Below are 15447 nucleotides of genomic sequence, written 5' to 3'. Positions count from 1 at the left end.
TGGGAAGCACAGTGTCCATATTCTGCAATGAGCCATATGGTCATATATTCTTCTGTAGACTGTAAAAAGATTTTATATTATAGATTTTTTTTTTGCTATTTCCCCCAGGATTGGTGGTGATTAAACTCCGTATTTTTACCATAGCTCCTTGTGGCGTGTAGCACTAATGCAATTTGTGTCTCCTATTTCCATCCCCATTTGATATTTTTTAACTGTTTCAATTTCAATATAATATGTATATAATATATAATATATTATGATGGAAAAGGATGGAAAAAGTATCTTCAAGGATTTATAACTTCTGGACTAAGTTGCAGTCCAAGATACTCTTCCAAGTTAAAGTTCCGTTAGGAAAACAGCCTTGCTCAGATGGCCGGCGGAAGGGTGTTTGGAGGCGGCGTTTGCGCAGCCCGGGAGGCGCTCGCTGGGCCCGTGGCCCGGAGCTTTGCAAGCCGCACGGTGCTCTCTCCTCTTGCAGAGGCTTCCCAGCTCAGCACAGACCTTTGGCTGCCGAGGGGGGACACCAGTCCTTATCGATTCCCATTTAGCTTGCAAAGCTAATAAAAATAATAATTAAAAAAAATGGGGAAGAAACTCAAGCCATGTAGCCATTCATTTTTTTTGCCCGGGAGCCCTGGGCTGCGGCGCTGCAGTAACACTAACGCTGCCCTCCCCTCTTTGAAGTGGGGCTGGATGTTAGAGTCACATACTTGTGTATAATTACCATATTCTGACACTTGAATATTTTTCTGACTAACTTCCTCCTGTCCCTACTTTGAAAATATCCAGATTTTATCCATTAAAAATTATAGGCTGGAAAATACATGACTTCAAAGGAATTTTTTTTCCTTTAACACTTAAAAAAAACATTTTGCGTTTGCAGCCTTAGCCTGTTGCCTTTCACAGAATCTAATGGGTTTTGCTCACTTTTCTCCAACAAAAAGCCCTAATGTTGTATATCACAGTGGGGATATAGGGCAGTTGGGCTGGGCTGAGGCAGCAGCCCGTGCTCTGTCCGAGCCCCCCAGCTCCAGCAGGAGCACAGACTAATTAAATATATAATGTGGCAGCCTAAACAGGAAGAAAGGAAATGTTGAATGAGTTGTGGTTTATGGTCTGCCTTTCGCTGATCTCCTAAAGCTTTTTTTTTTTTTTTTCCTCCTCCCCTCTCTCCATTTTTGTGATTTAAGTGATCTCATTCGGGTGTCCTCTGACCTGCTGCTGCTGCTTCGCTTTGTGTGGCTGCCGGTGGCGCGGGGATGCGGCTGGCCCAGGAGCTGGGACAGCCCCGCAGCTCCGGCGGCCTCGGCAGCGCGCTCGGCCCTGGCTCTGCCTTCCTCCCCAGCCTCCCCTGCCTCGCTTGCCTGCTCCATATTGGTCTTTTCTCTCAATAAATGAGAAGTTAATTCATCAGCAGGCGCAGAATTCACTCGTGGTAACGCACTGGTGGCTGGCACAGGAGGGGAGCACGAGAGTGAGGATGAGTTGCTAGCGGAGCTCGCCGCTCGCGTTCTTGCCTGTGTTTTGGTTAGCTTCAGAAATATTCTGTTGTGAGAAGCTCCAGATGGGCTTGAATGCTCCCGGGGGAGGAGGAAGTGGCTCGGGGAGAAAGTTAGTCATTTGCTGGCAGAGGAGGTGTGCCAAGGACGAGCGCAGGATGAGGCGAGCGGGCAAAAATAGGCCAAATTGTGAGTGTAACGGGCAAGATCTCTGATGGAAAACACACTGCTTTTCTTGTGCGCCTCTCGAAGTTCTGTGGACCTTCTGGTATCCATGAAACAAATGGAAAATGTGGGAGAAATTGAAACCAAAAGAAGAGGAACTAATAGAAGGGCTTGTTTGCCCAAAGTTACAGGAATTATGAGATTTACATTTCATTCTGATCTAAAGTCCCTCTTTTCCACTTTAAAAGCTGTCTCCTGTCCATCTAATGTACACTAACTTTCTGAGACTATTATCTCTGATATTTTTGGAAAGAACTAGTGTTAGAAAGGAAAACTACTGAAAAAATGTTATTTGTGGAGACTGAGACCTGTTTTTATTTTGGTTTTGTGAATTCCTCTGCATTAAAGTGCATGTTGCAGGAGACTTCCCATACTATAGGAGATGTCGTGTGTTCCCCGTGGACCCCAGGTCTGGTGGCAGCCTGCAAGGACTTGTCCCAGACAGTAACGTTGCTTTTGCTTCACCAGGCAGGAATCTAGCAAAACAGCCCAGAAATAGCTCCAGCGAGGGCCTTTCTTGCACCCGCCGGCCCTGCCGATCCCTTTGCTGAGACTATACTGGTAATGGAGTTTCTTTTATTACTCTGTTTGATGCTCTTAGTGCCACAGACAGGCGTTATTTAACACAGATGCTGCAGAATCCCCCAAAAGACTTAATATTCTGTGTCAGGCATTATGGATGTGGCTGAGCCCAGCTGGAGGTTTTTGTGCTGCAGGGATTTGGATGCGTTTTCGTAATGGGACAGGGTGTTTTGCCACCCAGTGTTTCTGTTTTGAAAGTCAAGAGCAAAGTGCAGATATGTAAAAGTGTGTGACTTTCGAAAACTAATGACTGCCTATGGCTGCTTAAGCTGCTAGAGCAGGTCGTTTCAATTTTTAGTAGGGCAGTAGGGAACTTGCCATTAGAGCTGGATGACCTGAAGGCTGAAGGTCTCAGTTCAGGTTATGTCCTGTGTTGTCTGGAGAAGAAAGCGCCCTGGACTATCAGCTTCTGCCTCTCTGGCCCTGGAGGAGCGAGGTTAGAGCTCTCCAGGAGAACTTGGATCTCTGGGCCAGTACAGAGGATCACTCTCTGTAACAGCACACTGAGCTGACAATCTCATCCAAAAGCAAAGCAAAGTCCTGGCCTTGGGCCCCGTCGGTCCCTTGCAGGCTAGGGAAGAGGATGGCTGTGGTTGTGTCTGCTTAATGAAATGTGCTTTATCGCGAAGATGCACTACTTGGCAGCAAATACAAGCCCACACTGTCTCTTCCTCTCTTCCTTCTTGGAAGACGTGCTGGCTCCTGATAAAACACGACTGCTTGCAGACACGCAGCTCCTGTAGTCACAGAGCACGTGCACAGCCCGGGATCCAGCGCATGGGCAGCCTGACGTTAACCTGGAAGTTCCATGTGGATCTCGCCGTGGAGGTGGATTCCCACGCGCCTTCGTGCTCCGACATCGGAGCAAACTGTCGATGCTGCAAACGTGGGCGCTGCGGGAGCCGCTGCGCGGACGGGGCCGCCGTCCCCGCGAGGGAGGCGCTGCGAGGAGGTTCCAGCACGTTGTCATGCGCCGTGTGCTCTTTCCTGGCTTGCGCTTTCAAGCCGTGTAATAATATTTATATACAAATGCTGACTGTGATTTTCCACCCCGGAAAAAGGATATGTCATTTAAAAGTGCCGTGCGTGATGTAAAGCAGAGGTTTTTGCCTTGCGTGTCTGCACATGGGGTGCGTGTGTTTTAATTGTTTGAAAAGATATCACTTAAAAATATAACATTCTGGCTATATAGGCCCATTCTAAGGAAGTAAAGGTCATTTTGCTTTTAAAAGTTGATCTTGGGAGAGAGAAGTTCCTCACTCATGTTGTTGTACCCCTGCTTGACGTTTTCTGGAAACATGAGGCAGTTAATTGTGGGGCTGAACCGCTCTGGAGACCCTTTCCCTGCTGGATCCAGTAACGCAAATGCTGCTGTTGTGGCTCGGTGAAAAGCCATTTTTCCCCCAAAGATGGGTGCAGAGCTGACTCCTGCGTCTCACGACAGTGCCTCTTAGTCTGACTGTGTGATGATCGCACTGACCGTCTTCAGCTCCTCCAGAGCCAGGTTTCTGAGCAGTGCTAAGGCAACGTCCCTGCTGTGGGCTCCAGAGGAGACTCTGGAAATGTGCAGTTTCCAGCCTGGGGCTGGGCCATCGCTTTCCTGCAGGAACCTGGGCTCCCGAGGGCTCCTCGTGGGTCGTATGTGTGCAGAGCCATGTCCCAGTGGGCCGAGATGCACAAATTCATCTGCAGACCCAACTGACCAAAGAAGGTTGGCTCGCAGCCTTACTCTATCCCACTGCGATGATGAAAGCCAGATGTGAGGATCCTAAATCTTTAAAGTTCCTGTTTTTCTTCTTCGCAGTTCTCTGAAGCCGGGGTTGGCTCTGTGTCTGCCTGGCTCCTGGTGCCATGAGCCCTGCACCCCGGTGCAGCTCGAGGGTGTGGGGTTACCCGGGCTGCTGTGGATCCCGCAGCAAATGGGAGTGATGCACTTTGAGGGCAGCAGTAGGGCCGGTTCTCAGGAGGAAGGAGGTATGTAAATATTCCTATAAATAAGCTCTGCTCCAAAGCACCCGTCAGTGTTGGACCCCTTGGAGCATCCCGGGAATCACGGTGTGCCGAGCTCTGCGAGCTTCGCGTTCTCATCCGGCCACATTTGTGACCTGAAGCACCAGGAGGTTCCTGTGGGACGTGAGGCTCCATGGGCAGAGATGCCCCGGGGGCTTCTCCTGCAGGAGCACCCAGCAGAGCTAAGGCTGGGTACCAGCAGGGCTTAAAAATGACAAGAAAAGTGGCCTTGTGGCTGGAGCAAAGCAGTGCGGCTGCCCCTCGGCTCCCTTGGGCTGCAGAGCCCCCAGACGGCCTTTCTGCTTTGTAGAAAACCACCCATGTGAAACATGGGAAGAGCAGAGAAGAGTGTTCTGGGCTTTTCAGACATAACATATTGTGGAAAAGAAGCTTGGAACAGATGCACCCATCATTGATTCCATTTATCATATTAAAAATAAAGAAAAGACAATTTCGGCTCATTTAGTGCTTTATTAATTCAAATAACCAGCTTTCCAATCAATGCAGAAGACAAACACACAAGATTTTCCTCATCATTTGGCAGTAGTGGCTCCAAAGGGAGTGAGACTGTCCTTGTTCAGTGCCTGGTAATGCCAAATCCCGCCCTGTTCCCATACTCGTTTTAGATAGGAAAAATATTCTTTTTAAAGTGATTGGGGGATTTTTTTTTAGCCGTTTGAGAAAATGTAGTTGGAAGGAGGAGGCCTGTGCAGGAAATGCTCTCAGAGGCCGGTGCTGGAGCAGCATCTACAAGCTGCTTTTGTTCTCATTCGTTGAGGTGTCTCTATTGATTTTTCCTTCCGTTCCAAAAATATTAGTTAAATTTATGAAGTGATACAAGAGGCTGGGATGATAGTCTTACCAATGTGAGCACAGCATTGTCCAAACAACTGCCCGGGAAAGGAACTGAAAGAAGAATCTGCTGCTCTACTCATGCAGATGTTTCTCATCTGGAATACAGACTACTTCTAGCTTTTATTATTATTATTGTTTATTTCTGATGTTTTTATTATATTAAGACTACCGGCAACAGAACAGTACACAGAAATTCAAGCAACCAAAATGCAATTTGTGCTTTGGTAATAGTTACAGTTTGAGGTTTTGACCCCTTTCCTCCCATTTTCTTTCTAATGGTGACCCTCAGTTCAGTTCTCTTCCTGGGAAGCATAAACCTGTGGGTGGCTGCATGGGCTTTGCTGATTCCATCACAACAGCTGGTAAAGCACCTGGAATTACACAGACACTTTCATGTTGGTTGCCAGACTGTGGCTACTGCGGAGCTGCCGGCCTCTTTTGCCACCCAGTGCTTCTGTCCCTGCATTAGTGTGCAAGGAGTCAGGATGCTCAGCCTCCTTGTCTTGCTGGATAACCATGTCTGACCTGTCAGAGAAGCTTCCTTGTGTGCACGGAGTGAGCTTAGTGCTGCTGTATCTCGTTAGAGAGGTACCAAGGGTGGGCGCAAACCTTCTATATATCAAATGGGAAGGAACCAGCTTATGTGGTGGCTCCTGCTGTTGCATTAGTTTTGCATTAGTTTTTAAATGTGTTGCTGCTTGTTTTTAGAAGGATGCTGGCCTTGCTGCTCTGTGTGGGTGTTGCAGCAAGGCGCCCGCCTCCCGGCGCAGGCAGAGCCACTCGGTGACCACAGCTCTCCGTGGCGCGCACGCTTGCTGCCTCCTCTCTGCATGTTTGAAGACAATAAGATTCATTCGAGTGAACCCAAGCAGAGCCAACAACCCTGTTTTATTGCTCCAGATCATTTTAGTGCTCCAGACTTCTTGTGGGGACATGACTGTGCAAGGTAAGCATGTGCGCATGTGAATTTACACCCGCAGATGTGCACAGGCTCTATGGTGCTGCTGCGCTTTGCAGTTGAAAAGGCCAGAATCGGATATCCAGGCTGACATTTAGTGGAGGGGAGAAAAGAGAGATGCTCAGTTTTATGCTTGTTGTGGGGTGCTGACGATGGAGACTGAGGATGCCCACAGTGGGCTCTGGCTCAAGGGGCTTTTGGAAAATGGAGCGGGGAGAAAGGAGAGGAGCAGAAGGCAGCTGTAATCCATGTGCAGTTACTTCCAGCACCTCTGCCGCTGTTCTCAGCCCTGTGCGCAGGCGGGACCAGCCCCAGCGCGCTTGGTTGGGCAGCAGCGCAGCCGGCGCGCTTCTCCTGCGCCTTCCCGGGCACTGTCCTGAACACAGGGACATTTACAGCACGCTGGGGCTGCCAGGCCGAGGATGTTGCCCCGCGGAGGAAGGAACCAGCCCGCGCTGTCCAAACACCCCGGCCGCGTGCTCGCCATCGGAAAAGGGGCTCTTTGTGCCCGCCGTGCCGCCGGCCAGCGCGCTTCCGCAGCGAGCCCTGGGGCCACCCGCGCGGCTCCGCTCCTGGCCCGGGGCGCACACCTGCATGCACAGTCTGCAGGAGCACACACGCAGCAGGGGCACGCACACATGTATGTGTATGCATACAGGTGCACATTGTATATGTGCACACACATGCCTGCGCATGCAATGTTTGCATGCATGCAGTACTGCTGGCGCAAGCATGCATATATAAAAGTATATACAAAATATACTCCTGCAGATATGTGCATGCATTGCTGCTGGTGGAAGAATGCACATACATAATATTTATAAATATATGTAACATAATATATTTCTGCACATGCAGTATATGCATGCATGCATTGCTGCAGGTGGAAACAACCTCAGCAGGCAGCGAATCTCGGGCCGTGGCTGCAAGAGGAGGGAGAAATCCTCCAGGCTGGCCCTGGGCGCAGCGGGGCTCTGCTCGCCAGAGCGGTGCTCTCCGATGTCCGAGTGTGCAGCTCCTGTCTGAGCGCTGCCCTTAGCTCCCTGATGCCTGCGTGGAGCCTAGGAAAATGGGCTTAAGTCGGGGATGCGATAACCCTGATCAGAAGTGCTCGGAAGGCTTTTCTGCCTGCATGAAGACAACCGGGGGAGGAAACTGCAGGGAAATGCTCCGCGGCTGCTTCTCTAGTTTGTTTTAACGCGGCGGCTGATGTGCGGTGACTTTTCTGAGTGTGGTTCTCCCCTCCCCTCAGTGATAACTCGTAGCTGCACATGGATTAGTTCAGTCTGGGGGGAAAAACACCCCACAGGAAAACTGAATGCTTTAGAGGAGGGATTCCTGAAATGAGTCCAAAGCGGAGCTCCTGGGCGCGGGCACCTTGCCTGCTTCCAGACGCAGAGTTTCATTAAGAGAGAGCCAAATTTATGTTAATTGCTCTTCTAAGGTTACTTTCCTGTGCAGGCAAGTGTGGGGAGAAGCAGGACAGTCTGCGGCCAAGGGGCTGAACCGGTGCTGGGGCTGCAGCTCCCGCGTTGTCCCGTCCCGCCTCCTGCGTGGAGCTTCCCGGCGGCTCCTCCGGCTGCAGCTCCGGTGGCCTGGAGCCCGGTGCCGCCCGCGCGGCTGCCAGCACGGCCGCTGCTCTGTCTGCTCGAGCAATCCCTGCTCCTACTGAAAAACCACTTGGAATAATTCTCCAGCCACTTCCCAGCACAAACTGGCGCTTGGGCCGAGCAGGCGTTTGCTTTTACTCCGGATGTTTCTGGGTTTCCAGACACTTAATGGCAATGCCAGTGTCTGCACTTGGAGGGCAAGCCGGAAAGTTCACGCGCGCTCATGCATGCCAGCGGTTACGTGTGTGCAGCTTGGATGCTGTTTGCACTGAGCCTTGGTCAGACGCTGCCTCCCGAGGGCCGTTGGCCTGCAGGATGTTTCTGTTTGCTTGCATTTGTTCTTTTATTATTACTGTTATTATTATTCCTTTGGGTTTTTTAAGCCTTTTGTAAAATTTACTTCTTTCTATCCTAACCATAATGCTTAAAAGTCTTTTTAAGACCTAAAACAAGGCTAAGACTTCCATAAAATCACAGGATCCCAACGTCTGTGACTGTATGAGAATCTGAGGAGATTCAACGTTAGACCGTGAAGGAAGGCACTAGGATTTGTTCAAACACTGCGTGATCCCGTCAACGCCGCGAGCGACCCAGCACGTCCCGTGGTAGCAACCGCCTCCAGCACCCGCGAGCCCTTGGGGTTATGACACCAGTGGGCAGACCCAGTTCTTGAAACGTCACCAGTTCTGCTGGATCGCTGACCCTGACCCGTCCAGGTAAATTGGGCTTTGTTGCATGTTAGAGTTTTACAGACACCTTTGCGTGCTTCCTTCTGCAATTCTTGGGATTTTGTGTTTGAGGTCCTTTTAGGAATGCATCAAAGGAAAGCTGGCATTGACCTCTGTACAGAAAGCTCTTGAATATTCACGGTTACTTGGTGCTTTTCCAAGGGATTCGCTGCCACGGGACGTATTTAATGGCTCTTTTGGAAGCGGGTTGTTTTGGGCCCGGACCGCAGCCAGGCATGGCCAACGAAACCTTCCTTCCTGCCTGAGTGGAATTGCCATTAACTCCTGACTAGTTTTCAAGAAGTTGTTTCTTTTTTTTTTCTTTACTTTTTTTTTTTTGGAGGCTGTGGAGTTCTTCCAAGAATTTTTCAATTTTTACAAATTAAAGTACAGTCTAAGCCAGACGCCAGCTGAAACGCGCTCACTTGGTACCAGGAGGCCAAGGCACCGCGCTGCCGCTCCGCAGGACCCTCTGAAAGAGCCTTTCTAGAACTAGCCGCTAAAAACACTTTCCAAAAACCCGCAGTTGCAGCTACTCTTATTACTTACAATATCCTCGATGGGGAGGATCATAAAAATAATTCCTCAGGAGCTTTAGCAACACCAGCAGAAGGGGACCTTGTGCTTTCCCTGCAAACCTATAGATCCGGGCTGTGACTGAGATGTAGCCAATAAGGTGCTTTTCCAAAATCATTGCTTCCATAAGAATAAAATGGATAAAGGTGGGGAAGCCTTTGCTTTTCTCATGCAGAAGAACAGACCTGTGAGTTAGCAGTTTGCCAAAGTGAAGAGTTCTGAGCCCAACCATGGCTGTGTGAGGAGGAGCAGGGTGCTGCTTTCTCGTGCGCTGCATTTCTGCTGCCGTGCGCGAGGCTGGGCCTTGGCTGGAGCGCCTTGCAGCGAGCTCTGCGGGCCGGGCCTGAGCACCAAGACAGCCAGAGCTGGGACATCTAAAGCTCCATTGTGCACAGCTATGCCTGGAAAGCCTTTTGGTCCTTTTTTAGTCAGTGTTGTGACAGTCTGGGAGCTGCATGAAACAAATGGGGTTGTCCCCCACCCCACTGCCCTCCAGCAACGTCCCGCAGGAGCCGCCAGCGCTGCAGAGGGGACGGAGACGCTGGGAGTGGTGGTTGCAGAGCGGGAGGGCGTCAGTGTGGCCTGGGCTGGTGATCACCAACTTGTCTTGTGTCCTGCGCCCGCTTTATTTTTGTTCGTGGTGCTGGAAAGGGGGCTGGAAGGATGCGGCTGTCTGCGAATTCCCATCCCAGGAGCTGCAGCCTGCAGTGATGCAGGAGCTCGGCAAGGTGAGCGCCCTTGTGCCCAGGCTGTGCGTGACCTGCTCACTCTGGGGTGCAGAGCCCCCGTCCTGCCACCTCGGCCCCTCGCCCGCCCTCCGCACCCCCGGCTGAGGCTCCGAGCCACAAATCCGCCCATGGGCTTCGCTCTCCATCGCTTCAGCTTCCCGGCTCCCTTCCTCCATCCGTGCTCCAGATGCTGAGGCAGATGTGGGCAGCGCTGCGCCGGCGCCTCAGCATTGCCCCCTCCTGGGCTGCTGGTGACACTGTGACCCTGAGCCTGCTCCGTGCAGCGGGGCCGCGAGCAGCACGGATGGTGCCAGCGGGGAGCTGCGGGCGGCAGCGGGATTTGCGCTGCAGGCTGCCACCCCTCAGGGTGCATTGCTGGGTGCCACCCTTGGTTTGCATTTCTAGGTGCCACCTCCTGGTGTGCATTGCTGGGTGCCACCCCCAGATGCCCGCTAGGCAGAAAGGTGGCTTGGGCAAGGCCTCGGGGTGCAGTAGTTTTATTAACCCCTATATAAGCCCTTTCCCCCTCACCTAGGGACAGAACTTCCCAGCAGTGCCCTCCTCGTGGCAGTGCCCTCCTCACTGCTCGTGTGTCTGAAGCAGCCTCTGTGGCTGTGGCAGGGGTGACACTTCTCCCCGGGTGGGTGGCAGGTGTGGGGCTCAGGCTTGACCCGAGACAAGGTGTCCCAGAGCTCAGAGGATGGGGACACGTGGGAGCCAAGCAGTGCTGTGTGTGTCTTAGGAGCTGGCTCCCCTGCTCAGGCCTTTGCTCTTCTGACCGTGAGGTGATGCCCGTCCATAGGTGCAGCTCAGGGCGAGGGTGCCCGGGAGCGGAGCCCAGCGGGTGCCCAGGGCTCGGGCACGGGGGGCAGGACGCCCGCGGCCACGGTGGCTCCGACCGGAGCGTGGCTGTGGCCAGAGTGGCACTGCAGCCTCTCTGGAGAGCCGCAGGGCAGCAGGAAAACAGCCTGCAGGGTGTAATTAGCAGCACCGCAGGCTCGCCCGGGCAACGCGCGGTGCCTTGGAGAGCCCGGTGCGCCGGGCAGCAGGACCCGCACCCACCCCAGCAAACAGGAAATCTGCTTGTTTTGCTCCTTCGGAAAGTTTTGGACCCAAATGCGAAGGCCAGGGCCTGACTGTGGCAATGCAGGGCCCCTCCCGCTGCTTGTGCCGAGTTGCACTGGGCCTTTGCACCCTTATCCCGGAGCCGCACCAAACTCAATTAATCTGCACGCTTGCTTTATTTGCGACCCCACGCAAAGCTGCGATAACGGCTCCGCTCCGCCACCTTCCCTCCCGCTCCACAGCCCGGAGCAGCAGGGCCGGGCTGGATGCGAAGGCTCCTGCTTGCTGCAGTGCTGGGAGCTCGCCGGGAGGGCACCCGGCACTGCAGCTGCTGCAGCCGCTCATGGGCACCTTGCAGGGGGACAGGTTTGCTCAATAAATAAATACAAACAGGCTGTGGCCTCACCAGCACCAAGCAGAGCAGTGCCGGTGCTGCCGGGTGGACAGCTTTCTGCTGGCTCTAGTTTAGCTTAGCTTGTTTTTAGCTAATTTAGCTACCTTTAGCTAGCTTAGCTCGTTTTTAGCTAATTTAGCTAGCTTTAGCTAGCTTAGCTAGTGTTTTGCTCATTTAGCTATTATTTTAGCTAATTATCTAGCTTTTAGCTAGCTTGGCTAGTTTTTAGCTAGCTGAGCTGGTGTTTTAGCTAGCTTAGCTGGTGTTTTAGCTAGTTTAGCTAGTGTTTTAGCTAACTTAGCTCATTTTTAGCTGTTTTCTGGCTATTTTTGAGCTGTGGAGGCTCGGGCATAGGATGAGGCCATCAGGGCCGTGCCCGCAGCACACGCGGGCGCCTACTCGGTGGCGGGCAGTGGGAGGAAGAGGATGGCCTTCTGGCCGCCGTGCGTGCGCGGCCCCGCTTTGCTGCTGCCGTCCTTCTTGAGGCCCACGAACCAGCGCTGCTCGGCGTGCACCTTGGAGACGTACGTGTTGTAGTGGTTCTCCTCGAGGCGCTCCAGGAACAGGCACTCATCGCTGGGCAGCTGCTGCAGCGGAGCCGGGTCGGGCGGTGAGGGCAGCGTTTATGGGCAAACGGTGATATTTGGTTATTTCCCCCCGGCCCCGCGGTGCCCCGGTACTCACGGCTGCGTAGAGGCGCCCGCCGGGGTCCATGGCCAGGTAGAGGCCGGAGGCGGCGCCGCGGATGTAGACCTCGCCTGCGCTGCGCGCGCTCAGCTGCAGCCGCACTGCGGGGAGCAGCAGGGAACACGGGAATGAGCGGCCGGAGCGGCGAGCGCGGCGCTGCCAGGGCCGAGCGCGGGGAAGCGGCACGTGCATGCGTGGCATCTCCCTGCCTGGGCATCTTTAGGATCCCAAGACCATTTTTGTCCCTGTTTGAGCCCAGAGCAAGGGCTGTTTGCTGGTTTGGTCGCAGGGAGGGGATGTGGCACATCAGGGGCTTAGCCCCTGCTCCAGTGGACCCATTTTTCCTGGTTTGGATGCCCACTGAGGAGGTGCATGGGGAGCTGGCATCGGAAACCTGCCAGAGGGGCAAAAGCCGCAGGAGGCGGCGGATCCCCCTGGAGCCCTGGGGGCTTTAGGGGTCTATGGGGTTGTTCATTCTGTGTGTAATGGGCTGAAATGGGAGTAAATGTGGTGGGACGGAGGCATCTCCCTGCACACAGGACCTGGGCTGCACCCGCGGTACTTCCAGACTCCTGGCCTCCTGGTACCACCTCCTTCCGCAGTGGAGGCAGGAGAGGCCCAGGGTGCAGGGAAGCTGCTGCTGGAGGGTCAGTGGCAGTGAGTCGAGTTGTCGGTTCTCTGCTCCCCTGCCCAACCTCTGGCGGGACGGTTTGAGGGAAAAGCACAAATCCCGGGTGCTCTGGTGCAAGGCAAGTGCACGGCGCAGCCGGCTCTGGCTATTCCCGTCCAGCCGTCTCCTGCTCCCAGCTGTGTTTACCCAGCGCGAGCTCGTGCCCGCGGCGCGTGGGTGGCGCTGGACATCTGCTCTGCAGCAGCAGCACAGGGAAAGGTCACGTCTGCGGACAGAAACCACACGGACGCTTGTGGGTTCTAGGGGAAAAGCACTTTTCTGGGAGGCTGCCCAGCACAGGTGGCTGCTCCCCAGCAGGGCCAGCCCGGCGGGAGCTGGTGCCGTTCCTGGCGCACGAAGGGGTTGGAAGGGCTCGCAATGAGGGAGCGGGGCAGCTCCTGGGATGTGGAGCGTCATCGGTGAGGGGTGGTTCTGCATCGGCTTTCAGGGCATGCGTTTTTTTGGGGCTTCTCCGGACACCACTGTGCTCCCATACTCGATCCCAAACCCTTCAGCCCAGCGGAAGCGGTGACAGTGCAGAGTGCAGCAGACCCCACTCCAGCAGCAGTGGTGAAGTGGGGCTGGGCTGGGAGCTGTGATCACAGAGTGGCTCTGCTGGCTGCCGCCTGCACTGCTGGACACCGTGTCCCACAGGAATCCATCTCCCCACTAAGGGGAGCGGGCATTTCCCGAGGAGCCGAGCACGCAGTGTGCAAAGTGCCCGGATAAAGCACGTTCTGCACACGCGGGAGCTGCGTACTCCTCCTGTGCCAGAGCCACCTTCCCGTGCAAAGGAGCCCGACTGCGGGTTATTTCTGCAGGGAAAGGTTATTTCTGCAGGGACAGGCTATTTCTGCAGCACAGGGCTATTTCTGCAGCGCAGGGTTATTTCTGCACAAGCCCAGCACTGTGCAAGCCTTGGAGCAGGGAGCCAGCGCCAGGTCTCCGCGCACACGGTGCATGGGACGTGCGGTCCTGGCTGAGGTCTGAGCTGGCCACGCTGCAAATAGCCCCTGGCATGACCTGTGCAGCCGGGTGGCCTTGCTGCACATCAGTGTCCCCATGGAGGGACCCTAGCGCGTGCGCAGCCAGCGCGGGCAGGGGCAGAGCGTGCGCTTACCGTGCGGGTCACTGCGGTCCCTGGTGCCGTCCACGCGCCCGTCGGGGCGGATGCGCAGGAAGTGGCCGCCGTTGCTGCAGTAGAGCAGCTTGGGCTTCTTGTAGCTGCCGGACGGCAGGTCGAACCTCTCGGTGAGGGCGGCGAAGGTGCTGATGTCCCCGTCTGCCATCGTGGCGGCCGTGGACGCGTCCGTGGGCTGTGGGAGAGGCAGCAGCTCCGGGTGGCTGCGCCGGGGGAGGCAGCGCGGCGCCCGCGCGCTCATTGGTTGCAGTCCGGCCGCCGAGGCTTTTAATTTTATCGCATTAAAGCCCTGTTTTCTTTCTGCTCGCTATTGACGCACGCACTAAAATTATATACTCAGGAAAAAAAAAAAAGGGAAAAAAGAGGAAAAAAACAAAAGCCTGCGAGTCGCACGGCGCCCGCGGGAGCCCACGCGAGGCAGGAAGCCTCGGGCAGCTGGTGCTGTGGCGGCGGGGAGGGTGTGCTTGGGTGCACTCAGAGGCACTGCTGTGAGCTGGGCGCCGTCCCCGTTGGTGCCGTGATGCTTTGCAGCCGTCCGTGAGGGGAACGGGCGCATTTCGACCCCAGTGATGGGCCAGTGTTGTGGGAGAGGCTTCCTGCGCTCGCGCCGCTGGGGTTCCCGTGAGCAGGAGGCTCCACCACGTGCTGGGCAGCAGCCCCGGGACCTCCCTGTGCTCTTACCCAGCGTGGCCTGGAAGCCAAACCTTTGCTTCCTGTCTTTCCTGTAGCAACTTGCCTCACACTTACGGAGAAGCAGGGATAAGAATAGAAAAGACAGGGCATCGTGTAAATCTAGATTGCGGGAATGACTTTAAAAGGCAGCTTTTCCGCATAGCTGTGTTATGCGGAGAAGTTGCATTGCAGGCCTGTGGGCAAAGCGCTGGCTGCAGCCCGGCTGAGTGTCCCTGCGCTCTCCGTCCCGGGATCGTGGCCCTGCTGGATTGTGTTCCTGCGCCATCGCGTCCCCTTCTTGCACCTGCCACCGGCCCTGCTTTCCCCAACAGCTCCTGGTTTGAGCAGCGGGGGATTAGATAGAAAATCCTTAGTGCTTCACTGAGAATTAACCTAAGGCAGCGGCATCACGTCGGTTGTTGGAAACGAAGCTTTTCTGGAGCTCTTAGCACGTGAGGCGCTGCCAGCAGCTGGAGCGGAACGCGAAGCCCCGTGGTTGGGAGCAGCTCAGGAATCATCGCTCACGTTTGGAGTGTGTGGCGGAGCTCTGTTGGATCGGCCGCACCGCGGATATGAGGAGCGTTTCCAGCTGCAGGGCAGGAGGAGGCCGAGCCTGGTTTTCCACCCACTCCTTTGCTCCCTCTGCAGTGATGGAGCGAATTGTTTGGCAGCTTAGGGGTCTGCAGCCTGAGCATATAGGGGGAGCTCTTGGGTGAACTGGGCTTTATTGTGCTAAGGCTTCAGGATCCTCTGCATGGATTTCCTCATCCAGGAAGGAGGACCAGGCTGGATGCAGGAAGGCCTAGAGAGTGCCCAGCGTTTCCCAGAGCACCGGCCACCTTATGCCCTGTGGTGTGGGGACAGCGCAGTCTGGGGCTGCCATCACCACGTCGGCCTGAGGCCGTCTCGGGTCGGTTGGTCTGTCTGTCTGTAATCCGTGTCCGGGCCCTGTGCCACCTCTGCAGCAGCTTTGCGTGCCGGCTGACTTCTTGCCTGAATATTCCTATGAAAACCGGGTCCTGGACTGCAGCTCAGGGCTTGGACAAG

At 54.7% G+C, this 15447-nt stretch overlaps 1 protein-coding gene across 1 annotated transcript; it reads right to left on the bottom strand.

Moving 5' to 3' along the window:
• Window positions 1–11625: 11625 nt before the first annotated feature.
• On the bottom strand, window positions 11626–13880 carry FGF1 (fibroblast growth factor 1). Its single transcript, XM_010212726.2, has 3 exons — window positions 13708–13880; window positions 11915–12018; window positions 11626–11817 (listed from the first exon to the last, which is right to left on the bottom strand). Exons 1-3 carry the CDS (start codon window positions 13874–13876, stop codon window positions 11626–11628), a joined length of 465 nt encoding a protein of 154 aa, XP_010211028.1. The 5' UTR covers window positions 13877–13880.
• Window positions 13881–15447: the final 1567 nt, after the last annotated feature.

The sequence above is a fragment of the Tinamus guttatus genome, unplaced genomic scaffold, assembly GCF_059628265.1.
Source record: "Tinamus guttatus ecotype Peru unplaced genomic scaffold, ASM5962826v1 Tinamus_guttatus_pri_ptg000710l, whole genome shotgun sequence".
Taxonomy (NCBI): Eukaryota; Metazoa; Chordata; class Aves; order Tinamiformes; family Tinamidae; genus Tinamus; species Tinamus guttatus.
Note: the sequence above shows the minus strand (reverse complement) of the source record. Positions and strands in the feature narration are given on the sequence as shown.